Below are 27257 nucleotides of genomic sequence, written 5' to 3'. Positions count from 1 at the left end.
GAGATTGCATAAAAGGCTGAAAGTTGTTTTAAAACAGCTGGTGCGAATACAACGATTCGGTTAAGTTCAACTGATTTGGACATCTTTAAATTTAAGTGTTTGTCGTACGTCATATGCCATAGAATCCAGTACAAGAAAAGAAGGAAGAAAAAGTGACTTTAAAGGATTTGGATATATAAGAACATAAGAAATGCCTTCACCGAATCGGACCCTAGGTCCATCTAGTCCAGCGACCCGCACACGCGGAGGCCAAGTCAGGTGCTCTCTGATGAAGACCCTGTTTTACCTGTATCCCTCAACGTGATTTGCAAGAAGATGTGCATCCAACTTGCCCTTGTGGTTTCCGTCACAACCTCCTCCGGGAGAGCATTCCAAGCGTCCACCACTCGTTGTGTGAAATAATTAAAGAACAGGACTTTGTTATTTAACTCTCCTGGATGTGTATAGATAAATAACTACAGTGATAATAAGTTGTATAAGAAAAATAGAAAAAAGATAGGATGGTGGATTTTGCCAATGATTAAAATCAGGAGCAAAAGCAGAGTTGTATGCCAACACTGGATGGTGCATACGCTCCAAATCTGAGGCTTTTTCCCACCTTAGCACAGGAGAGGTGAACTATTATTTAAAAAGTTATTACTAATAAATATATTGGAAGCATTATTTGATTCTGTGGCACTAAAATTCAATGGATTGAAAAAAGTATTAATCAGTCTAAATCAGGGGTGTCCAACCTGCGGCCCGAGGGCCACATGCGGCCCCGGCCGAGGGCGATGCAGTGTTTTCCTCTGCTGCCCCTGGGTGTTTACCATTTTGCTGGCTCCCTCCTTTGTCTTGCTGCAGCGTTTGCGCATTTGTGCGGCCCCAGAAACATTTTTTTCGGCCAATGCGGCCCAGGGAAGCCAAAAGGTTGAACACCCCTGGTCTAAATGGTTGAATCCACTGTCTGCGAACTGAATTACTGTGCTAATTAACCAGCCAGAAATAGTTCCTGGCCAGTTAAATAACATTTGGCTGGCTAACTGCTAATATTCAGCAAGAGATAGCTAGCACTGCAAGCTGCTTCCTGCCTGTGTTGTGTGAGTTAGACAGCTAGCCTCGAATATTCAAGGGTTGGCTGGCTAAGTTTAGCAGCCAAATTGGGCCACATAAATAGCAGGGTCTATCTTTGGCTGCTAAAAACTTATCCGACCAATACTGAATATTGACTTAGCTGGTTTAACATAGTAACATAGTAGATGACGGTAGATAAAGACCCGAATGGTCCATCCAGTCTGCCCAACCTGATTCAGTTTAATTTTTTAAAATTTTTTCTTCTTAGCTATTTCTGGGCAAGCTCTATCCAGTACTGTGCTTGGGTTCCAACTGCCGAAATCTCCATTAAAACCTATTCCAGCCCATCTAAACCCTCCCAGCCATTGAAGCCCTCCCCAGCCCATCCTCTCCCAAATGGCCATATACAGACAGACACAGACTGTGCAAGTCCACCCAGTACTGGCCTTAGTTCAATATTTAATATTATTTTCTGATTCTAGATCCTCTGTGTTCATCCCACGCGTCTTTGAACTCGGTCACCGTTTTCCTCTCCACCACCTCTCTCGGGAGCGCATTCCAAGCATCCACCACCCTCTCCGTAAAGTAGAATTTTCTAACATTGCTCTTGAATCTACCACCCCAGTCGCCAGAAATGGCCCGGCATTAAACATCCGGGCTCATCGCCAACCGTGGGACTTAGCCTTGCTACCTCCAGCGGTCTGAATATTGGCCCCACTGTCTCTCAGAACATATCCATCAAAACGGCTTACAGTTCCAGGTCCAGCCCAAGAATTTAAATATAACCTACACAAAATTAAAAGAAAATAAGGAGGAAAATAGGAAAGAAAACACAAAGAAAAGAGAATTATCCTTCCCACAGTAAAAAGTTTGTAAGGAAAGTCCATTGACCTAATAACCTAAAAAGCCAAAGTAAAATTGTATGTCAGGAGCCTGGAACACACCTGTGTGACACACATCCAAATGCAGGATACACATTTCAAATCTGACATATTGTTATCACAAAATAGAAAATAAAATTCATTTTTATACTTTTTGTTGTCTGGTCATTTAATTATTCAAATCATATTGGTTCTAGGCTCTGGTTTCTGATTGTCTTCTGTTAACTTGCTCGCCAAAGTCTCCTGCCCATTTGATGTTTTCTTCCACTGCCATATCCAATATTTCTGTCTCTTTCCCACTGTATACCATCTCCCCCCTACTTTGTGCCTTGGGTCAAACTTCTCTATTCCCCTCCATGCAGCATCTCTCCCTTCCTCCCCTCCATTATCATGTGCAACATTTCTTTCTCTCTCCCCATGCACCATCCCTCCCTGCTCTTCACCCTGCTCTTCATCCTATGTCTAGCATTTTTCCTTCTCTCTTCTCCATGCATGTCTCCCTCCCCTCCAACATGTGCAGAATTTCTCCCTCTCACGCCTTTCTACCTCTTTGTTGCATCTCCTTTCCTCTTCTCCATTCCATACCCAACAATTCTTCTTCTCTCCCCTCTCCCCCAATGTGCAGCAGCTTTCTATCCCTACCTCCTATCCCCATGTGCAGCACTTCCAGACCCAACTGACCCCCCCCATCCCATCATGAGATTTTTTTGTGACCTGCTCTGCCAGGGCTTTTCTTTGCCTAAACATCAGTGATGTCATCAGTGATGCGGCAGAGGGAAGGTCCCAGCGTGCCGTAAGAAGCCTGTTCAGAGCAATCTTTCATTGTCAGCCTTAACTCGCTGCTTTGCTGGTGTCAGGCCTTCCTCCTGTTTCCATGAAGGCAAAACCCAGCAGAGAAGAAAACCCGACCGCGTAGAGCAGAGAAGTTCCTGGACCATGATGCCGACCTTGGGAGCACCCCCTTATGGTCTGCACCCGGGGCAGACTGCCACCCCTCCCCCTGCCACCACCTTGGTAACACCACTGCAGCTAAATGCAAATTTAATTCCTGCATATTCATGGTAGTAATCCTGAAAATGCTATTGGCTGAGTGTGCCTCCAAGAGAGGATGGGGAAGCATTGCTCTACTTGCTGTAAGCATTAATGGTAGGCTATCATTTGCAATGACATAAAAAAATGTCAACAATATATCTCACACCATTATATGTCGTTAAGAAATGAAAATGAGTTGAAAAAACCTGACAACATTTTTTTCAAACCATTGTGCGTGCACATACTATCAAGAAAGAATGTGTACTCTCCCATTTAAATAAGGCACACTCTTCGCCAAGAAGTCATACTCTTAATGACATTGCACCCGTAATGACAAAATGGCCAAGAATGCCCAAATAAAATGAATAATCCTTGAAACATTGCCTGCAGAGCATTCTTAATGCCAGCTGACCCGAGGTTCTGGCTGTAAAGTATTAATTTTCTTCCACTGGCATCATTAATAAACCCTTCAGGTTGATATCAACTGCAACTGAGTTACATATCTAGCTGAAAATAGGCAACCAGACAACCAAGGCTCTTGACTCTAATAGGCAAATGATTATCAGAGAATTGAGCTTCTGAGCTCAGCCTTTCATCGTCCCCATGATTTCCAATTCAACACTGAAAATTCGAGTCCATTTTCCAACACCAACTCATTATGAACAGGTCTTTGTTTGTGTAATTGCCGTTCAGCAGTAGAGGGCAATCTGGAATTCAGACTTAATGAAAATAAATATGTTTACCTGTGTCTGGATTTATGGTAAAGAATCCCTGTGTATTTCCAGTTGTGATTTGAAAAGTTAATTTTCCATTGGCACTTGTGTCTGCATCCCAAGCTTCCAGCTGAAGGACAAAGACATTCTGGGGAGAATTCTCAGTGACAGAGGCATAGAAGGCAGGTTGTGAGAGCTGAGGTGTGTTGTCGTTGATATCTGTGACTTCAATGTAAACCTCAGCAATAGAAGAGAGGGGCTGTGACCCCAAATCTGTGGCTTGCACAGTCAACCAGTAGTGGGAGGTTCCTTCATGGTCCAGAGGAGCTGTAGTCCTTATGAGGCCTGTAAGTCAGGGAAAATTTCAGATGTGAAATTATTGTGAATCTCAGCAACAGTCCGAGTTTCTCATGCAATAGATTCCCATTATCGTTCTGGAAATGCTTTATGCCTATCAGTCTATCAAATCACTGTCTTGGTATCACCGTGTCAGTCTGTGAGATTCTGTATTATAATATCTGTGATTTTAAACAAAAATGTTGTATAAAAAAATCTATAATGATAAAATGCATACAGTACATAAATTGGCAATTAATGTGTGGTAACACCGGGATACTTTAGTTCGGTAAGTTCCCACTACTGAAATTCTCTTTTGTTAATAAATTGAACATGCTTTGAACACTGGCGTTTAGAAAACATCTCAGAGGAGTCTCTTGCAAATGAGGCTTCATGTGCTAATGTTGCCATTAACACGTGACTGTTTCCAAAAATTAGCTCATGAGCCCTTACCACCACCTATTTGGTTTGCAGTAAGGCAGGGGTGTCAAAGTCCCTCCTCGAGGGCCGCAATCCAGTCAGGTTTTCAGGATTTCCCCAGTGAATATCCATGAGATCTATTAGCATATACAATGAAAGCGGTGCATGCAAATAGATCTCATGCATATTCATTGGGGAAATTCTGAAAACCCAACTGGATTGCGGCCCTCAAGGAGGGACTTTGACACCCCTGCACTAAGGGCCATGTGCTAATTTCATACTAATCAGTTAGCATGCTGTAATATGGCTGTGCTAACTGATTCATGCTGCCATGCTCACTCTGCCTTAATTACCTGTGTCTTCTTCAATACTGAAGGCTGTAAGACTTGTGCCATCTCTGATGGAATACACAATTTCTCCATCTTTCCCCTTATCATGATCCTGAGCTGTCATCGTTATCACGGACGTTCCAATGGGCAAGTTTTCTTGAACCCAGCCTCTGAAGACAAAGGAGGGAAACTGAGGTGGGTGCAAGTTCTCATTGACATCAAGAACGTCAACTTCTACATAACACACTGAAGACTGAGAAAGGGGCTGCCCACCATCACTGGCTTTCACTGTTAGATTGTAAAAGCTTGTCTTTTCAAAATCCAATTCTCTTTCCAACGTAAGAGCTCCTGTGATCTTTTCCATACTAAATATTCCTTGTTCATCACTATTAAGGGTGTAAGTTATCTCTCCTCTAGGTCCAGAATCAGCATCTATAGCTTCTACAAAGAATAAAATAGTCCCCAGAGGCAGGTCCTCAGGTGCTTTCACTTTTCCCAGCGCTGGTATGCAATGCGGGGTGTTGTCATTTATGTCTTCCAAAACCACAATCAGGTCAGTAATTGAAAAAAGCTGTTGACCTACTTTGGGCTGGTCCCTGGCTTCTATTTTAAGTATGTATTGAGGCCAAATTTCTCTGTCAAGAACACCGGTTACTGTTATCTGCCCTGTGGTTTCATCAATGGCAAATTTGTCTGTAGAAGTTATAATAGAGTATTTTATTCTCCTGTTGTCTTCTATATCTGCATCTTCAGCTTTCACCTGAATTATGGCACTGCCTATGTTGGCATCTTCTGGGATAGTCACCTGATATCCAAGTGATGGAAATCTAGGTGTATTGTCATTGGCATCTAATATGTTTACTGCCAGCAACTTCCAGGATGACTTCTGAGGAGTCCCAAGGTCATACACTGTAATATTAAGAATGTAAAAGCTTGTTTTTTCACGGTCTAAGGGAGAGAAGACTTTGAGAAGACCTGTTTCAGGGTCAATGGTAAAGCAACTGTCTTCATTTTTATCAGAAATCACATAGACCAGTTTGCCATTAAATCCAGTATCAGGATCAGTGGCTACCAAGTGGACAATAGTAGAATTGATTGTGATGTCTTCCATAACATCAATGGATACTGGAAAACTGTTATCAAACTTTGGTGCATGACTGTTTATTAGATGAATGTTCACAGAGACATCTTCCTCTTGGTATTTATCCTCAGACTGAGTTAGAACTGAGTCAATAATAGTATCTTTTAGCTTCTTTAGCACTCCTGTTTCTTCACATTGAATGGAGACTGGGAGGCCAGGGCTTGTGGTGGTAATGTTAACAGTTGTAGGCAAAGAATAATATTCTCCATCTGTCGCAATTATTTTCAAAGAGTAGAAGGATGGGAGGATATTTGAATGATATTGGAAAGATTCTTTGAGTGAAATCATTCCTGATATGGGATCTAAATCAAACTTCTGCAGTTCATTTCCAGACGAAATCTCATACTTAACATGATGGAGCTCATCCAAATCAACTGCAGACATAAAAATGATGTTTTCCCCAATGGGTAGGTCTCTTGGAATGCTTATATTACAATTTACTTTCTCAAACATTGGTACATTGTCATTTAGGTTGTTTAGGGTGAGAGAGACATAGACTTCAGTCTCACGCCGAAAAGGAGAACCACAATCTGATGCCCAAACATGCAAACTGTACAATCTTCGAGTCATTTCATAGTCCAGTGACTTAGATGTTGAGATGATGCCGGAAAATGTATCTATAGCAAAAGGAACTGATCGCTGATTAGACAGTGTATAGGTTAACAATCCATTTTCTCCTCGATCAGCATCTGTAGCACTTACTTGAAATACACTAGTTCCAACTGGGATATTTTCATTAAAAGTGCCATGATATGAGGATTGTCTGAAACTCGGGGCATGGTTGTTGCAATCAATTATATCTACATAAACTGTAGCAGAAGCCTGAGTTGTTGTGGCTGTAACTTCTAATTCAAAGTGGAACTGATTTTGAATAAGTTTACTGGTAGTTATCAGTCCAGTGTGAGGATTGATTTTAAATATTGTACTATCAGGAGTGGGTTTCAAAAAGTATTTCAGATTTGGAAAGCCTGCATTAACTTTAACCATAGTAACCTGGCTGCCAGGTGGAGCACATTCACTGAGAAGGACTCTATAAATATCTTGCTGAAATCTGGCAGAGACATACCTGGATGGAGGAATGTAAATTGTTTTTATTTGTGAATGGAGTGGTGGATTACCCTTGTCTTTGGCCTGTAGACTAAGATTGAAACCAAATGGATTATCCAACCAGTTGATCTCTTTGGTTGCCACAACCATAAACTCATTACTTCCTGCATAGGATTTCACGATCTTGAAAAAGTTGTTAGAATCTCCAGACTTGATGTCTAAAGATTGAACTTCCATTTCAGAGGCATCCACAACCAAAGTAGCACAGAGCAAATTCTCAGGCAAGTTGCATGTTGTCACTTGCACTTCAGTAATGCTTGGTGGCTTTTTGAGAGCTGATTCTACTTGAACCACAAAACTTGCCAAGTCTCCAAACCTGTTGTCTTCGGAAATTTTCTTCATTCTGTCTACAGCAAGAACCTGAAGTTCATAGTTGTTTCTTTGGGTGGCATTTAACGTTCCAGTTAAGGTCACAGCTCCACTAGTGGGATGGACAGAAAATAAAGTATTCCTGGGGTTGAAGGTATAGTAAAACATGGCATTCTGACCCAAGTCAGCATCAGTGGCACTTACTTTGCCAATGGTGGTCTTTAGAGATGTATTTTCTTTAACAGACAATCTATAAGAAGGAGGTGAGAACAGAGGTTTCAAGTCATTTCTATCCAAAATATGAATTATCACCTTGGTGAAGGCTTCATAATTGAATATTTTCTCTGAGGCTTGAATAGTTAACACGTAGATGTCTTTTACTTCTCTGTTTAACAGGGCTGTGTTACCACTTCTAGTCCTTATCCTCAAGAAGCAGAAATTTCCAACCACTTGCTCCTCAGTTTTAAAGAAGCCCATGGTGTCTCCAGATGTTATTCGGTACTTAACGACCCAATGTGGGTCTGCCATGTAGACTCCCATTTTGAGATGACTCTCCGCATAAGTCTTTGGGGCAGAGTTCTCGTAGATTGTAGCATTGTAAATATTCTGGGTAAAGTGCAAAGATGAAACATTGTCTTTCTCCAGGTCCCCTTCACAGACTTCACAGTGCATCAGGAAAATTAAGAAGCCAACGATTCGTTTCTTTGAAGGGGGTCTCATGATGAGGACTCCTTGGTTGTCCTAATTAGAGTGAAAAAAAGGAATATCAGTGAAGCAAAATTATAATGGAAAATAATAAGCAAGTACTACTGACATACACAACATGGCGCCCTACCACATATCAACCAAACTCCCGCCCTACGTCCCCAAACCGACCCCTCCATTCCCAGGAGGAAACATGGCTACAATTACCCCTGGCCGATCCTACTCCCAATTCATAGCAAGATACTGGAATCAACTACCTCCACATATTAGATCCCTCAAAGGACTTTTGAACTTTAGAAAGGCAATAAAAACCTACCTCTTCACCTAATATTTATTCTATATCACCAACTCGGGATGAATCTGTATTAGATGATCTCCACTATAGCCCCTACTGCCTTAATTGTCTGTATCTCGTTTGTTTTCATTATTATGTATGTTACCTTGTAACCCGCTCTTTGGGGAGGACGGGCTATAAATCAAAATAAATAAATAAATAAATAAAAGTTATACCTACTATTTACCCATCATATACTGTACATGGTTAGGTAAACCGTGCCGAGCTCTACGCTTGTGGAGATGGTGCGGTATACAAACCTAAGGTTTAGTTTAGTTTAGTTATATTGTAGCAGATGAATTTCATTCTTGAACGTATAACATTTTTCTCCCCCCTTGCCCCGCCCCGATCCATAGTTTATTAAGTTTCAAGTTTATTAAGATTTTATATATCGCCTATCAAGGTTATCTAAGCGGTTTTTACAATCAGGTACTCAAGCATTTTCCCCTCTCTGTCCCGGTGGGCTCACAATCTATCTAACGTACCTGGGGCTATGGAGGATTAAGTGACTTGCCCAGGGTCACAAGGAGCAGCGGCGGGATTTGAACCCACAACCTCAGGGTGCTGAGGCTGTAGCTTTAACCACTGCACCACTATAGAAATCAAAATGTAGTAAAAGTGAACCACGAATAGGACAATCAAGCCATTGTGACATCACTGATGAGGCTGGCTCTTATTGGCAGATGAGGCATTATGATGTCACAATACCAGCTCTGGTTATCAGAGGCTGAAACTTTTCACACTATTTATTTATTCAATTTTCTATACTGTTCTCCCAGAGAAGCTCAGAAGGGTTTACATGAATTTATTCAGGTACTCAAACATTTTCCCTATCTGTCCCGGTGGGCTCACAATCTATCTAACGTACCTGGGGCTCTGGAGGATTAAGTGACTTGCCCAGGGTCACAAGGAGCAGCACGGGGTTTGAACCCACAACCCCAGGGTGCTGAGGCTGTAGATCCAACCACTGCGCCACACACATACCACTCTTGTACGCAAAACCTTTGGTGGTTTGCATTTCAAAAGGCCACAGTTATACATTCATCCTGGGCCTGCAGTATAAAAAAAAACGCACATTGGGGTTGGTACTACCGCTGACTCCATGAGTGCTTTTGAATATCGACCTGATTATGTTTTCAGAGAAACCGTGCAAACGAAGATGATCTGATTTGTACAATGCAGGTGCTTTTCACAGCATAAAGAAAGGATTAGGCCACTTAAATCAGACAAGGATGAGCAAGAGAGGGGTTTAGGGAGGAAAGCTTCTCTTTCTTTGCCTCCAAGTACTTTTATAACCATCAAAATGCATAACAAGAACATAAGCACCTCATAGATAAATGGATTTAATTTAACAGTTTTGCTACTTGATGTGACAGTTGTCTTGAATGCCATGTGTACCAGCAGAAATGGTTTGCGCTCTTAAAGGTAAACTTGCTATTTAATAATAATAATAATAATTTTATTCTTATATACCGCCAAAGCCATGGTAGTTCGAGGTGGTTTACAACAAGAAGAGCTGGACAATCAGGGAAAATAATCACAATGAAGTCGTCGAATACATGTGGAGAGGGCGGGTACAAGTTGAGTCAGAGCGATAGACACAGTGTAGAGACATCGAGTACATGTAGGGAGCGTACATGGTAAGGCATTAAGAATTCTTGGTTACAAATCGGTTGAACAGGTTTGTTTTAACTAGTTTTCTAAAGTTAAGATAGGATGAGGAGTTCTTAATGAGGCCAACCATTCTGTTGGCCTGCCTGGAAAGCAAGAGGTCTACCCAGGTATCTCTTGAATCGGCAGGCCTTTAAAGTTGGGTGGCTAAACATGTGTACCCTGCAAGTAGGCCTGGTGGAACGGTCCAAGTTGAAGTGGGAAACCAGGTATATGGGGGCCAAACCTTGAATGGTTTTGAAACATAGACGGGCAAATTTACCCTGTCCTTACTGCTGAAAACCTAACTAAACTAAACCTTAGGTTTGTATACTGCGCCATCTCCACAAGCGTACAGCTCGGCACGGTTTACAGGGTTAGGTTGAAAAGGAGCTACAATGAAGGGTTATAGGAAAGGAGCTAGGAAGATAAAGAACCAAAGAGCGGGAGGTGTTAGATTTTTGAAAAGAGCCAAGTTTTCAGGTGTTTGCGGAAGGATTGGAGGGAACTTGAAACTCTGAGCGGGGATGTGAGGTTATTCCAGAGTTCTGTGGTTCTAAAGGGGAGGGATGTTCCTAGTTTTCCTACGCGGGATATACCTTTTGTAGAGGGGAATGATAGCTCCGAGCTAGCTTTTTGGTATCTGATGAGAGAATTTCGGAGAAATAGCCTAGGGGGGACCCAGCTCTAAAAGGGGGACAGGAGGGGTGGTCTCAGGCTCGCCAGAGCTCGGGACCCATGGCCCCACCCCTAGGCCTGCCTAGTTCCATCCAGCCCCACCCCACTCCACCCAAGTCATGCCCTGTTCTGCCCCAGCCCTGCCCCCCTCAATGTGTTCTCATGCTCGGAGCCGCGTCGGGAGGGCACTTTTGCATGCGCAGGTGTGTAATGCAATGATGTCGCATGAATGCGCGTATGCCCTCCCGACGTGGTCCCGAGATGGAAGTTTTTCAAACCGTGGACAAAGGGCCGGGTTTTGAAAAGCCGTCCAGACTCCCGGACATGTCCTCTAAAAAGAGGACATGACCGGTTAAATCTGGTCTGGACATCTGGTAACCCTAGCCAGAGCACACATCTGTAATGAAGGCATTGCAGGTTTACCCTTTGGAACAACTGCCTTGGCTATCACTAGTATATGCCGGATAACTCTAAGCTTTCTTGGATATATATCATTATGTCTTATTTGCTCTCCTCCCAGCCGCCGTCCACTCCTTAGCACAGGCTCCCTGTTTGACTGAGCACTCGCACAAGAGCTCTACATACTGCACAACCCTAGTGCACATGCTCCAGGCACATTCCTCCCCCTTAACTTCCCAATGCTCAATGCTAACGGCATGGATATAATTTTGTACACCATTAGTGTTGAGTTTTGGGACTTTATTTTTCTGCACTGTTGTCACGGTATTTTCCAGCGCTGTTCCATACAGCACCTGAGCTTTCAGCATTGGTCTATCGGCTTTCAGCACTTCGTACAGAAACAGAGTCACATACAGTACAACCAATCGAGCATGAATAAAATATAGTAGTGATAATGTAAAGCCTCCTAAAATGACAAAGAGGCTACTGTTCTGCCATTGCCTTCACGCAGTCCTGCCAGTCTGGAGCATAGCTATGGGCGGGCCTTGCCCACCCAATCTCAGCTCAGACCCTCGCAGTTTCTCTCACGGCCGCGCCGGCCCCCGCTTACAGCGGCGCTGCGCGTGCAGCCTAGCATGCCGCCTGTGAGGGAGGGCGAGTCGCCACCTGCCCGCAGCTCCAGCTCTGGAGGTGGGAAGCAGGCAGGGCTCGATGGTGCGCTCGCGCGGTCACACTCCTCCAGGGAGGCCTGTCTACTTTGGGCTCAGGCCCGTCTAAAATTGGCTGTCTAGCTACACTGCTGCTACCAAAGCGCCTTGCTTTTGGCGCCGCTGTTACAGTACTGTTCCCTGCTCTGTCATTCCTGGGCATCTTTACTACGCTGTATTACAGCATATGGTGGTTTTGTTTGTATCTTTCTTGGACTTTCAATTGAACAGAACCTAGAGTGCCAGAAGACTTCCTTGTGGGTTTGTGCGTGCCCCCCCCCCCCTAAAAAAAAATTGGTTCATTTTTCATATTTTCTGAATTTTTCCCATTTTCAAGTATCTTTTCAGTTTAATTCAAGCAATTGAGCCCGTGGTCAGTACTGAGCCTGGACATTTTGGTGACCAGCATTAAATATCGGTTTTAATTTTGGCCGCTATAAACTTATAATATGTGCGTGCAATTGATTCACACATTAACATTTTTTTTAGATACCCAAATGAACTGAAAACTCACGACTGCAGTTTGCATCTTAAGTTGAAAAGAGGAGAGAGTGATATTCATTTTTTGTGCTTCCTCTGCCAAAAGTACAGTAAAACCTTGGTTTGCGAGTATAATTCTTTCCAGAAGCATGCTGGTAATCCAAAGCACTCGTATATCAAAGCGAATTTCCCCATAGGAAATAATAGAAACTCAGACGATTCGTTCCACAACCCCAAAACTTTAATACAAAATGTTATACATACTTGTATTGCAAGACTTTGCTCTTTTAGAACAGTCAATACACTCTTGCAGTGTCAGAGAGAAGAACCATCGGCTCAGTTGTGATGTGTGTATACTGTATGTACTTGTATTGTAAGACATTGCTTGTATATCAAATGTTTTGCTTGTCTTGCAAAATACTTGCAAACTAAGTTACTTGCAATCCAAGGTTTTACTGTACATGTCTTTGATCAACCATTTCAACTACCTTGCCCTAAATTAAAAAAACCAACAAAGGTAGATGCTAAATAAACTGCAAGAACAGCGCATTTGGAGAATCATACACTGCCTGCCCCAGACCCTGCTCTGACAGGCCTGTGCAAAAAAGAATATCTTCCTTAAAATAAGGTAATGCATTTTACCCCATGACCCCATCTGACAAGACTAAACTGGTTATGAACAAAGATCTCAGATTAATTTCATTGAGTAGGTGTGAATACTTATTAAAAAAAACAAAAGTACCTCAATTTCTGGGCTCTGTGTGGGCTACAGACTCGATGGGTTTCCCTGAAAAGCATGCAGAAAGCATTTTTTTCCTGTAACGTAAAGGATCTGGAAGACCTAAAAGTGCAGCATAAAGGTTAGGAATTAAAAAACTTTCGTTATCGCAGACCTAATTGACTGAAGAGGGTGAACTCAGTTTTGCTAATGGCGGTATCTCTGAGAGAAGCAACAGGAAGTAAAGCATGGCAATGCTGCAACGAGGTTTTTCTACATCAATTTCCAATGCAAAAGAATATTGCATCAAAAACCTCACATGCTGCTAATGGGATTTGTGCACAGTTCCGATATAATGCACCCTATATCTATGTCCTCAATGCCGACTCGTTTCACATGGGCAGACTCTCAGTAGCTCAGATAAAATGTCATTGTTTATTTCTTACTCATATTTACTTCTGGGATTTTTTTTCCTCCGAAATATAACATCTTGTGTTCTTCTTATCAACTATCAATTACTGCTTCCTTACTTTACACAATACATAACATAAGAATAGCCTAACTGGGTCAGACCAATGGTCCATCAAGCCCAGTAGCCCGTTCTCACGGTGGCCAATCCAGGTCCCTAGTATCTGGCCAAAACCCAAGGAGTAGCAATATTCCGTGCTACCGATCCAGGGCAAGCAGTGACTTCCCCCGTGTCTTTCTCAATAACAGACTAAGGACTTTTCCTCCAGGAACTTGTCCAAAACTTTTTTTAAACCAGCTACGCTATACGCTCTTACTACATCCTCTGGCAACGCATTCTAGAGCTTAACTAATCTCTGTTACCGCCGTGGCCAGCGCTAAAATCATGAGTACGGTTTTGTAAAGGAAAGGGTAAAAAATGTGTACATCTGGTAGTGCTATAGTAGTAGTAGCAAACAGAAAAAAAGAAGGAAGGGGGGGAGATATAATCTATTTAGAGGTCCTTTTACTAAGGCGTGCTAGCTGTTTTAGCATGCGCTAAACAATAACGCGTCCATAGGATATAATGGATGCGTTAGCATCTAGCGCGCACTAATATTTAGCGTGTGTTAAAACGGCTAGTAAAAGGACCCCTTATTTTTTAAAAAATTTGTATCTCGCAGCATCCACAGTCCTGTGTTGGTTCCACTAATACACACATAATCAGATTGTGACAAAACAAACAATACAAATAAAGCAAATATTTTATTATTATATAGGCAGGTTTCTATAAAGACCAAAAGATAGATTTGGCACAGTGGTTAAAGCTACATCCTCAGAATCCTGAGGTTGTGGGTTCAAATCCTGTGCTGCTCCTTGTGACCCTGGGCAAGTCACTTAATCCCCCTTTGCCCCAGGTACATTAGATAGAGTGTGGGACAGACAGGGAAAAATGCTTGAGTACGTGAATAAATTCATGTAAAGCAGGATAGAAAATTGACTAAGTAAATAGTGTGAAAAGTTTCAGGGTCTGATAAGCAGAGCTGGTATTGTGACATCATAATGCCTCCAATAAGAGCCAACCTCATCAGTGATGTCACAATGGCTTGATTGCCCTTTACTTGGCTCACTTTTGCTGCATTTTGATTTCTAGAGTGGCGCAGTGGTTAGAGCTACAGCCTCAGCACCCTGAGGTTGTGGGTTCAAATCCTGTGCTGCTCCTTGTGACCCTGGGCAAGTCACTTAATCCCCCTTTGCCCTAGGTACATTAGATAGAGTGTGAGCCCACCGGGACAGACAGGGAAAAATGCTTGAGTACCTGAATGTAAACCACTTAGACTATAAGTGTTATGTAAATGCTTAAATAAATATTGTAAAATTTATAGACCGTCAAAAAACTAAAGGGTTTGCAATAATAAAACGTCCATAAATTAACATCACAAAATAAGGTTGTAAAATCTGTACTCTTAAAAAAAAAAGTATCTTCTGCTCCAAACTCACCCCCCCCCCCCTTTTATACTAAACCGCTCCCGATGCTCATAGGAACTCTATGAGCTTTGGGAGCAGCGCGGAGCATTCAGTGCGACTCCCTGCACTGATAACCGCTATCTCGGGGAGGGGTCAGCCCAAAACATCACAAAATGCTGTAACAAGCGGCTGACTTTTTAACTGTTTCTTAAACCGATTTGAACATAATCATAACTGCCCTACCAAGGCATACCACAGCTTAACACCAGCAACACACATATCTCCCCCGTAATATCGGGTCCAATAACGTTTGGATTTTGGATCGCAGGAATCTACTTGACCGATAAGGTACAACTTGGCAAAAATACCATGATATTTGATGGCAAAATGGTGTGGTAAAAAACAAAAGGAATTGACCCCAAAATATCCACAAAGAAGAAAATCCAGAGAAAACAAAAAAAAAACTCTGTGGAGTGACGATGTTCCTAAATGGACTTTATTTGAAAGTGTCAAAGTTCCAAAGGTACACTGAAATCATCCACATAAAATAATTCCATCCACATAAAAGTAAATCATCCACATAAGAGCCTTAAAGGACCTAGTCCGCTAGGGATACAGGACCCAACATGGTCCACGTTTCGACAAAAAGTCTTCTTCAGGGGTCCCCAAAATATCCACAAAGAAGAAAATTCAGAGAAAACCAAAAAATCTCTGTGGAGTGACGATGTTCCTAAATGGACTTTATCTGAAAGTGTCAAAGTTCCAAAGGAACACTGAAATCATCCACATAAAAATAAATCATCCACATAAGAGCCTTAAAGGACCTAGTCCGCTAGGGATACAGGACCCAACACGGTCTGCGTTTCGACAAAAAGTCTTCTTCAGTGTCTCACTTCCGGCTCACCACACAATTGTTTCCCACGTACTCACCTTTATAGGACCCCCAGGGACCCCTGAAGAAGACTTTATGTCGAAACGCAGACCGTGTTGGGTCCTGTATCCCTAGCGGACTAGGTCCTTTAAGGCTCTTATGTGGATGATTTATTTTTATGTGGATGATTTTTGGAACTTTGACACTTTCAAATAAAGTCCATTTAGGAACATCGTCACTCCACAGAGATTTTTTTTTGTTTTCTCAAAATGATGTGGTAGCCATGTTAGTCCGCTTTTAATAAATAGAAAAAAACAAAAGAAGAAAAGATGATACCTTTATTTATTGAACTGAATACATTTTTTGACTAGCTTTTGAAGGTCAGAACATATAGACTCGAGAGTAAAGGGCCATCATATGAAGCTGAACAGAGGGAGGCATCAAAGAAATGCAAAAACAAACAAAGAAACTTACTTTTCAGTGAAATGGAGATAGGCGCCTGGATCTGATATCCAGTCAAGGTAGCCAGTCAGAATAGTGGCAAAAGACATATAAGAAGGGAACAGACACAGAGAAGTCTTAGTGAGAAGGGCAAGGAGAAGAAGACCACAGATCAAATAAAAACCATAACAACACAGAAGGGAGAGCACATATAGGCAGGCTGGGTAGACCAAGTGGTCCCTTTTCTATCTACTGACATCTCTTATTTATTTTTTCACTTTTCTATACCGTTCTCCCAGGGGAGCTCAGAGCGATTTACATGAATTCATTCAGATACTCAAACATTTTTCCCTGTCTGTCCCGGTGGGCTCACAATCTATCTAATGTACCTGGGACAATGGGGGGATTAAATGACTTGCCCAGGGTTACAAGGACCAGCGTGGGTTTGAACCCACAACCCCAGGGTGCTGAGGCTGTAGCTTTAACCACTGCGCCACTCTAGAAATCAAAATGTAGCAAAAGTGAGCCAAGTATAGGACAATCAAGTCATTGTGACATCACTGATGAGGTTGGCTCTTAGGCATTGGTGGAATGAGGCATTATGATGTCACAATACCAGCTCTGGTGATCAGAGGCTGAAACTTTTCACACTATTTATTCCAGGGGAGCTCAGAATGGTTTACATGGATTTATTTTGGAACTCAAGCATTTTTCTCTGTCCTGGTGGACTCACAATCTTTCTAATGTACCTGGGGTAATGGGGGGGATTAAGTGACTTGCCCAGGGTTACAAGGAGCAGCGTGGGTTTGAACCCACAACCCCAGGGTGCTGAGGCTGTAGCTTTAACCACTGCGCCACTCTAGAAATCAAAATGTAGCAAAAGTGAGCCAAGTATAGGACAATCAAGTCATTGTGACATCACTGATGAGGTTGGCTCTTAGGCATTGGTGGAATGAGGCATTATGACGTCACAATACCAGCTCTGGTGATCAGAGGCTGAAACTTTTAACACTCTTTATTTATTCAATTTTCTATGCCGTGCTCCCAGAGGAGCTCAGAACAGTTTACATGAATCTATTCAGGTACTCAAGCATTTTTTCCTGTCTGTCCCAGTGGGCTCACAATCTATCTACATTTCTGTATTTCTAGTGACTAAGGAAGGAAATAGAACTCAGACTGGCAGGCACATCAGAGACTCCCAAATAGGTAGACAAAGGGCTCCTTTTACAAAGCTGCGCTAGCGGTTTTAGCATGCGCTAAATTGCCACGTGCGCTAGACGCTAATGCCAGCATTGAGCTGGCGTTGGTTCTAGCCGCGCAGCGCGAGTTTAGTGCATGCTAAAATTCTGCGTGCATTAAAAACGCTGTCGCAGCTTTGTAACAGGAGCCCTAAGTGAACTGAGTACGTTGTCTTTGATGCCTCATATTGTCTTTCAAATCTGGTCAACATCTAGTGATTCAATGAAGACGTAAAAGAGCTCAGGGCACTGCATCCTTGCGTGTTCTAGGTGTACTTGCCTCAGGCCCGCAGAGGGAAAAAAGTAGGTGAATCTGCCTAATATTAGTTCTGAAGCTGACTCAGTCTGGCTAATACAGTATCTGTGAATGTGGCGCTGCTGTGGGAAACCAGAACATGAAGCCTATGTGACTTGCAATATCTGGCCTGACCGCTTTTTCTACTCTGCTGACGCAGGGTGGGACTGGAATAAAACTGTTCCTTGAAAGGGAGGCCAGACTCTGTTTTCTGTGTCGGAAATTGCACACAGAAGGCCTCTCTGTTCATCACGGATTGTAAAGAGATTCCCTTTCCAAACAGCAAGCAATTCAAATGAACATTTGGGAGGCAATGCCACACCCGAGGCTGTGTGGTGAGAGCCTATTTTAGAATGGGAGCTAGGTGCCACGACTCTTGTCATTGTAGGATACTTTGTAACCCAGTATTTGATTTACCTGCCCACACTTACACTAGCCATGGAGCTGGTGTAACTGCAGGTGCATACAATAATAATAATAATAATTTTATTCTTATATACCGCCATACCCAGCGAGTTCTAGGCGGTTCACATCAATTAGATTAGGATCCGCATTAGATTTACAACAATTTATCAGATTTACTACAAATTTAGCCGAACTTGGCAGATGAAGAAGGAAGAGGGGAGAAGAAAGGGGAGAAAGAAGCGATCGTGAAGGAGGAGATGAGCCGAGCGAAGGGCCAGGCAATTGCCGGAAGGGGGGACGGTTATGGGTCTTGTTTGCTGAATAGGTAAGTTTTGAGTAATTTTCTGAAGCCGAGGTAAGTGGGGGCCTCGAGTATCATTTGGGCTAGCCATGGGTTCAGCTTGGCTGCTTGGAAGGCGAAGGTTCTGTCTAGGAATCTTTTGAAATGGCAAAGCTTTAGCGAAGGGAAGGCGAACAGGTGCTATTTATAGAATTTCCCCCTATAAGCCTCCACGTAGTCATCAGACAGTGACCTCCTTTGATTTAGAATCAATTACATAGAAACATAAAAACATGATGGCAGATAAAGGCCAAATAGCCCATCCAGTCTGCCCATCCGCAGCATCCATTATCTCCTCCTCTTCCTAAGAGATCCCACGTGTCCCACACTTTCTTGAATTCAGACACAGTATTTGTCTCTACCACCTCTACCGGGAGACTATTCCACGCATCTACCACCCTTTCTGTAAAAAAGTATTTCCTTAGATTACTCCGGAGCCCGTCACCTCTTAACTTCATCCTATGCCCTCTCATTCCAGCGCTTCCTTTCAAATGAAAGAGACTCGACTCATACGCATTTACGCCATGTAGGTATCTAAACATCTCTATCATATTTCCCCTCTCCTGCCTTTCCTCTGAAGTATACATATTGAGATCTTTAAATCTGTCCCCATGTCCTTATGATGAAGACCACGCATGCACGCAACCTTTTTACATCTTTTTGAAGGTGGGTCTCCAGAATTGTACACAATATTCTAAATGAGGTCTCACCAGAGTCTTATACAGGGGTATCAATACCTCCTTTTTCCCAGTGGCCATACCTCTTCCTATGCAACCTTGCATCCATCTAGCTTTCGCCGTCACCTTTTCAACCTGTTTGGCCACCTTAAGATCATCACATACAATCACACCCAAGTCTCGCTCTTCTGTCGTGCACCCCCTAAACTGCACCATTCCCTCAGGTTTTTGCAGCCCAAATGCATGACCTTATATTTCTTAGCATTAAAGTTTAGCTGCCAAATTTCAGACCAAGCTTCGCTAGGTCTTTCTTCATGTTATTCACACCATCCAGGGTGTCTACTCTATTGCAGATTTTGGTATCATCTGCAAAGAGGCAAATCTTACCTGAGTCAGCAATATCGCTTATAAAAATGTTAAAAAGAACTGGCCCAAGAACAGAATCTTGAGGCACACCACTGGTAGCACCCCTTTCCTCAGAGCGATCTCCATTGACCACTACTCTCTGTCGCCTTCCACTCAACCAGTTCCTGACCCAGCCCATCACATTGGGACCCATTCTGAGGGCACTCTATTTATTAATTAGATGTCTGTGTGGAACACTATCAAAGGCTTTGCTAAAATCTAAATACATGACATCTAGCGCTCTCCCTCTATCCAAATCTCTGGTCACCCAGTCAAAGAAATTGACCAGATTTGTCTGGCAAATTACACCAGCAAACAATCTCTAAATAAGTTGCCTCAACTCTATGGGAATTTCGAGAGGGTCTAAGCAAAGTTTGACATGGAGTTCCATGGATCTGTATCAGATCGCCCTAAGACCCCAGAGCAGTATTTCTCAACTCACTCCTGGAGTACCGGTACCCCCTTGCCAGTCAGGTTTTCAGGATATCCACAATGAGTATGCATGCACTTGATTTGCATGCACTTTCTCCATTATGTGCAAATTTATTTCATGTCTACCCTTTGCGGATATCCTGAAAACCTGACCGACCAGGGGGTACGCCAGGACCGAGTTGAGAAACACTGCCCCGAGAGGATCTAAGCATAGTTTAGAAACATAGAAACATAGAAATAGATGGCAGATAAGGGCCCACGGCCCATCTAGTCTGCCCACCTTAATGTCCCTCCCCTACCTTTGCCCTGTGAAGAGATCCCATGTGCCGATCCCATTTGGCCTTAAAATCAGGCACGCTGCTGGCCTCAATCACCTGTAGTGGAAGACTATTCCAGCGATCAACCACTCTTTCAGTGAAAAAGAATTTCCTGGTGTCACCTCGAAGTTTCCCGTAGTTTGATATGGAGTTCCATGGATCTGTATAGGATTACTCTAAGACCTCATTGATTTTTTTTTTTTTTTTGAGAATTCAATGTTTTGTTTTTTCTTTTTGCATTACAAGCTTGAAGTCACCTGGTCTAATATCTGCTATTGAAAGTTCACATATTCATACATCGGAACATTTATCCAAGGGTGTTATGTTTTTCTTTGTACATGTTTTTATTTGCATGATTTTTATGTGAATTTTTTCCCTCTTTTTGTACATTGTTAGAAGACTAAATACTTGGGCAAACATAGTCAGGCAAATTGAGTTTGGAATTTTTTTAAAAAAATTTTCGTTAATTGGCCTGAAATAAATCTGCTCAGCTTCCACTCCTCCCTGAGATATGTACAGTCTCTGCACAGGTTTCCTTAATCTATAGCTTAAACCTTTGTTTGGTTTATACATAGAGGGAGATTCACTTTTCACTTGCCATTTACTGAACCTCGATTCATTTCGAGTTTCTTAGAGGAATAGATTAGAAGATTTGTAGGGCTATATGGCTTTGTACAAATTACCCTGCTGTTTACATAAAACTTGCTTACTGCTCTCTTCTCAACTGCCATTCACTACCCGGTGTTTCTCAAACTGTGTGCCATGGCACAGTGGTGTGCCCCGAAGAGATTCTGGGTGTGCCAGGAGAGATTCCAGAATTTTACTTGATTTTGAAAAATTCCCTTCATGGGTATAGACTAGAATAGATGACATGTACATCGCGTACGCAAGAGTCTGTCAATGTTATGAGTGTCTCTGCGCGTAAGGATACAACCGCACAGACAAGCATCATTCTTTGACGTGATTGGTCCTTGAAAACTAACAGCGAGTAATTTTTATTTTTTATGTAGCAGTTATCCTGACTTGAGCAACAAAGTAATCAAGGCTTTGTTACTGTTTGGATCTTCTTAACTTTGCGAACTTGAATTTTTATCTCTGATAGAAATTATGCAAAGTAATGCATTTAGGCAGAAAAAATAAGGAATACGAGTACAGAATGTCAGGTGCAACTCTGAGCAAGAGCGAACAAGAAAAGGACCTGGGTGTACTGATAGATAGGACCCTGAAACTGTCAGCGCAATGTGCGGCGGAGGCGGCAAAGAAAGCAAATAGGATGTTGGGCATGATAAAGAATGGAATCACGAGTAGATCGGAGAGGGTCATAATGCCGCTTTATAGAGCAATGATCAGACCGCACTTGGAATACTGCATTCAACATTGGTCTCCCAGCCTAAAGAAAGATATAAAACTACTGGAGAGGGTGCAGAGACGAACAACGAAACTAGTAAATGGTATGGAGAAACTGGAATACAAGAATCGACTTAAGAGACTGGGATTGTTCTCCCTTGAGAAAAGGAGACTGCGAGGGGATATGATCGAAACCTTCAAAATACTGAAAGGAATCAACAAAATAGAGCAGAAAAAATTATTTATATTATCCAATTTGACACGGACAAGAGGACACAGAATGAAGCTAAGGGGGGACAAGTTCAGGACAAATATCAGGAAGTTCTGCTTCACGCAGAGAGTGGTTGACACCTGGAATGCACTCCCAGAGGAGGTTATTGCAGAATCGACCGTTCTAGGATTCAAAAGCAAACTAGATGCACATCTCCTTACAAGAGGCATAGAAGGATATGGGTGACTAAAAATTACGCCAGGTGTTCACCTGGTGTGTGCGGATCACCGGACTTGATGGACCGAAGGTCTGATCCTGAGATGGCGCTTCTTATGTTCTAAATTGAAAAAAAGAGAATGACTGCAGATGGCGGATGATAAAATGTGTGTTTGAACGCCAACTATTGAGCCCTATTTTGAGTTCATTTGCACTCAAAAACAAGCACGTCCATCGCATCGATTACCAATTCTATTCTATCTACTTTAGTTTCACCGTTGTTACAATTACCCATACATAGCTTAAAGAACTTTAAATAAATAACTCTCAAATTAAATTTTTTTGTCGGTTTTGCAATTTTATCATTTCAATTATAATGGTGCTGCGAAAAAACATTTGCTCCATTTAGTGTGCCAGAGCTACAAACGTTTGAGAGACACTGCACTAACCTCTTGGAACAAAGCTTTTCTCCTTAGCAATTCTTCCAGGTAGAGTTGTACGCACACGCCCGCCACTTTGTTGAGTACATGAAAAGAAAGAAAAAAAAAATACCAATAACCCTTGCTTGCTCAAGTTACCAGTGGCGAAGCAGAACCTGTTTTAAATATTGCAATTATTCAGTGCCGGGGACAGGAAGAAAGTAAAGGAAAAGCAATATCCCTTTAAGAGGGTAGGAGGGCAGGAGCAAGAGAGGAGAGGCAGTGAAGCAAGCAAGATTACACCCACAACAAGTCTCACCACGTGAAGAAAGAGCTACATTCATTAGAAAGGACACTGCTAGACAATAGGCACATGAACCATTAAAAAAGCTTAAAGATGGACCTATTCTCATCCCATTAAAAGCACTGAACTAAAAACAACCTGAAGCAATGCTGTTGATGATTTTTTTTTTATTTTTTATTTTTAAAAGATGCAAGGTCCTTGGTGACAGTTCTTTTGCCCTAAAATACAACCTAAACCCTTTGTATTATGGTGAAAGGGACTTTTGCTGGTGTTCTTGTGCATAAAGCAGGAGACTTCTTAGTTTTCTCCTGTTTGAAATTCAGGGTAGCCCTCGTTGGCAAAGATCAGAATGTTTGCGTGACCTGTTGAAATGATTACAGTTCTGCCAGAGGCAGTTTTTGGTCCTAGACATGAAACGCAAGGTACGATAAAGTGATACAACATGGGATAAACAAGTCTCCTGTTTTCCCTTCTCGACCAGAACATAAGCAGTGCCTCCGCCGGGTCAGACCATAGGTCCATCCTGCCCGGCAGTCCGCTCCTGCGGCGGCCCAGACTGGTCACGACCTGTCTGTATCACCAGAAGAGGCTCCCTTGCCACCTTGGTTTCTCATTTAAATCCTGTCTTCCTATCGAAATCCTAACCTTCCGGTCTTGCACATGCACGACCTGGTTTGGTTTCTATACTCATTACTTGATTAGCTTTCTATACTTGTGTTACATCCCAGCTCCTCCCTCAGTATCCCACGATCCCTTTATCCTTCAGGAATCCGTCCAATCCCTGTTTGAATCCCTGGACCGTACTCTGCCTGATCACTTCCTCCGGTAGCGCATTCCAAGTGTCCACGACCCTTTGGGTGAAAAAAAACTTCCTTGCATTTGTTTTGAACCTGTCTCCCTTCAGTTTCTCAGAATGTCCCCTCGTATTCGCTGTCCCTTTCAGTCTGAAGAATCTGTCCCTATCCACCCTCTCTATGCCCCTCATGATCTTGAAGGTCTCTATCATATCTCCCCTGAGCCTCCTCTTCTCCAGAGAGAAAAGCCCCAGCCTATCCAACCTCTCGTTGTAATAGAAAGTTCATCTTTGGGTCTTTACATTACATTACATCACATTAGAGAGTTCTAATCCTCCATTACCTTGCGATTCAAGGCGGATTACAAAAGAGATAAAAAAAACGGAGGGTTACAATGGAAGAACATTTGTCCTTTCTAGAGAGGTAAAGAGTAGGTTATGTAGTTTCTGTGTGGCGGGAAGAGGGGGGGGGGAAGTAAGGTAAGTTTGAAGTTAGGGCTGTTTCAGGAATTTCTTGAAGAGTATAGTTTATATTTCTTTTCTTTGCATCCAAGTTTCTTTATTTTTGATATGCCGTTTATCATACAGGTATCTAAACGGTTAGCACTGGCTGTCAGGTAGACTACAGAGGGTCGGAGTAAAGGGCCAATATTCTGACTGGCGGGGAGTCACGAGCGGTGTGCCGCAGGGATCGGTGCTGAGGCCGCTACTCTTCAACATATTTATCAATGACCTGGAAACGGAGGCAAAGTGCGAGGTTATAAAATTTGCAGACGATACCAAGCTCTGCGCCAGAGTTAGGACCAGGGAGGAGTGTGAGGAACTGCAAAGGGACCTCGATAAGCTGGAGGACTGGGCAAACAAATGGCAAATGCGCTTTAACGTAGATAAATGCAAGGTCATGCACATAGGGAAAAAGAACCCGTTGTTCGAGTATAAAATGGGGGGGGGGGGAGATTGCTGGAAGACACCGGACTTGAGAGAGACTTGGGTGTGCTAGTGGATCCATCCATGAAACCATCCGCACAGTGTGCAGCAGCCTCGAAGAAAGCCAACAGGATGCTGGGCATCATCAAGAGGGAAGTCATCATGCCGCTGTATCGAGCGATGGTGCGCCCACATCTGGAATACTGCGTTCAATATTGGTCGCCGCACCTCAAGAAGGACATGGCAGTTCTTGAGAGAGTCCAAAGGAGGGCAACGAAACTGGTAAGAGGGCTGGAAAACTTCCCATATGCTGAGAGGCTGGATAAACTGGGGCTCTTCTCTCTGGAAAAAAGGAGGCTCAGGGGGGATGTGATAGAGACCTTCAAAATACTTAGGGGCATAGAGAGAGTGGACAGGGACAGGTTCTTCAGACTAAAAGGGACGACAGGTACGAGGGGGCACTCAGAGAAACTGAAGGGAGATAGGTTCAAATCAAATGCAAGGAAGTTTTTCTTCACCCAAAGGGTCGTGGACAAATGGAATGCGCTCCCGGAGGAAGTGATCCGGCAGAGTACAGTACAGGGATTCAAACAGGGATTGGACAGATTCCTGAGGGAAAAGGGGATCGTGGGGTACTGAGGGAGGTGCTGGGGTGTTGCATAAGTATAGACAGCTCACCAGGTCGTGCAGGTGCAAGGCCGGAGGGTTAGGACATTGATGGGAAGATAGGACTTCGATGAGAAACCTAGGGGGCAAGGGGGCCCCTTCTGGTGATTAAGGCAGGTCATGACCTGTTGGGCCGCCACGGGGGCGGACTGCTGGGCGGGATGGACCTCTGGTCTGACCCGGCAGAGGCACTGCTTATGTTCTTATGTTCTTATAATATAAAAAGTAAAAACATATCTAGGCTAAAAAGAGGGGCGCATTTACACATCAACGTACATGAGACGAAAGGGAGATGGGGAAAGGGAAGGTATGAAATACACTGAGATAGAAAATAAAACTAAAAGGGAAATATATTTAGGCAGGGCTCGCTTTTTCTTTGCATTACGTGGACGCAACAGGGGCAGCTGAACCATATAGGCATCAAGGCTACGATTCTAGAAATGATGCCTAAACTTAGCCGCCTGGAGTGGTGCACCTAGCTAATCTAGAAACCTAATCTAGAGTGTGGCGCAGTGGTTAAAGCTACAGCCTCCACACCTTGAGGTTGTGGGTTCAAACCCACGCTGCTCCTTGTGACCCTGGGCAAGTCACTTAATCTGCCCCAGGTACATTAGATAGATTGCGAGCCCACCGGGATAGACAGGGGAAAATGCTTGGGTACCTGAATATATTCATGTAAACTGTTCTGAGCTCCCCTGAATAGTGTGAAAAGTTTCTGTCTCTGGTAACCAGAGCTGGTATTGTGATGTCATAATGCCTCATTCCACCAATGCCTAAGAGCCAACCTCATCAGTGATGTCACAATGACTTGACTGTCCTATTCTTGGCTCACTTTTACTACATTTTGATTTCTAGAGTAGTGTAGTGGTTAAAGCTACAGCCTCGGCACCCTGAGGTTGGGGGGGTTCAAACCCACACTGCTCCTTGTGACTCTGGGCAAGTCACTTAAATCCCCCCCCCCCTACTGCCCCAGGTACATTAGATAGATTGTGAGCCCAACAGGACAGACAGGGAAAAATGCTTGAGCACCTGAATAAATTCATGTAAACAAATTTGAGCTCCCCTAGGAGAACAGTACAGAAAATGGAATAAATAGTGTGAAATGTTTCAGCCTCTGATCACCAGAGCTGGTATTGTGATGTCATAATACCTCATTCCACCAGTACCTAAGAGCCAACCTCATCAGTGATGTCACAATGACTTGACTGTCCTATTCTTGGCTCACTTTTACTACATGACGATTTCTAGAGTGGCGCAGTGGGTAAAGCTACAGCCTCAGCACCCTGAGGTTGCGAGTTCAAACCCACACTGCTCCTTGTGACACTGCGCAAATCACTTAATCCCCCCATTGCCCCAGGTATATTAGATAGATTGTGAACCCACTGGGACAGACTGGGAAAAATGCTTGAGTACCTGAATAATTTATAATCCGCATAGAATTGTAGGATATGCAAAATATATATATTATTTTTTTAAAAACCAAAAACTTGACTTAGCTATCTCTGAGAAGTTTGTTATCCTTATGAGGATTTGCAGTACATTTGTTGGTATGCAGCTCTATTTTTGTGTTTCAAGAAAAAATAATAAGTCAAAAGAAAACAGTCTCTCAATCTCTTTCTTTTATTCTGTTATCAGAAAACTCAAGGAAGCAGCATTCCCCTTCAAACAGGCACCTTTTACTTGCCAAGAAACTCCAGGGTTTAAGTGAAACAGAACCCCATCATGTATTAAGAAATATCCTGCGTCCAAACTGAACTTTGCACCATGAGATGTGAAACGACCGAGCACTACAGGGTGAAACTGAAAGAAGCCAAGAAAGAGATACGTTTGGCGAAGGCACAGGCGGAAGAACAAATGGCTAAAAATGTAAAAAAGGGAGATAAAATTTTTTTCTGATATATTAGTGAAAGGAGGAAGATGAAAAATGGAATTGCTAGGCTAAAAGATGCTGGGAACAAATATGTGGAGAGTGATGAGGAGAAAGCAAATGTGCTAAACAAATACTTCTGTTCTGTGTTCACAGAAGAAAATCCTGGAGAAGGACCGA

At 43.0% G+C, this 27257-nt stretch overlaps 1 protein-coding gene across 3 annotated transcripts in view; it reads right to left on the bottom strand.

The window, feature by feature from the left end:
* The window catches only part of FAT2 (FAT atypical cadherin 2), a 168009-nt gene that overhangs the window by 124346 nt on the left and 16406 nt on the right, over positions 1-27257 (bottom strand). Inside the window, exons 2-4 of one of the 3 annotated variants that reach the window (XM_033927534.1) lie at positions 22551-22615; positions 4789-8062; positions 3710-4024 (exon numbers count right to left, since the gene is read on the bottom strand). In XM_033927534.1, the coding sequence (XP_033783425.1) occupies positions 3710-4024; positions 4789-8041 (3568 nt within the window). In that variant the 5' untranslated portion in view covers positions 8042-8062; positions 22551-22615. Of the gene's footprint in view, positions 1-3709; positions 4025-4788; positions 8063-13016; positions 13116-22550; positions 22616-27257 lie in introns of all 3 variants that reach the window. The other 2 variants (XM_033927535.1, XM_033927533.1) reach the window with 2 other exon arrangements.

This window comes from Geotrypetes seraphini, chromosome 18, assembly GCF_902459505.1.
Source record: "Geotrypetes seraphini chromosome 18, aGeoSer1.1, whole genome shotgun sequence".
In the NCBI taxonomy this organism is placed as follows: Eukaryota; Metazoa; Chordata; class Amphibia; order Gymnophiona; family Dermophiidae; genus Geotrypetes; species Geotrypetes seraphini.
Note: the sequence above shows the minus strand (reverse complement) of the source record. Positions and strands in the feature narration are given on the sequence as shown.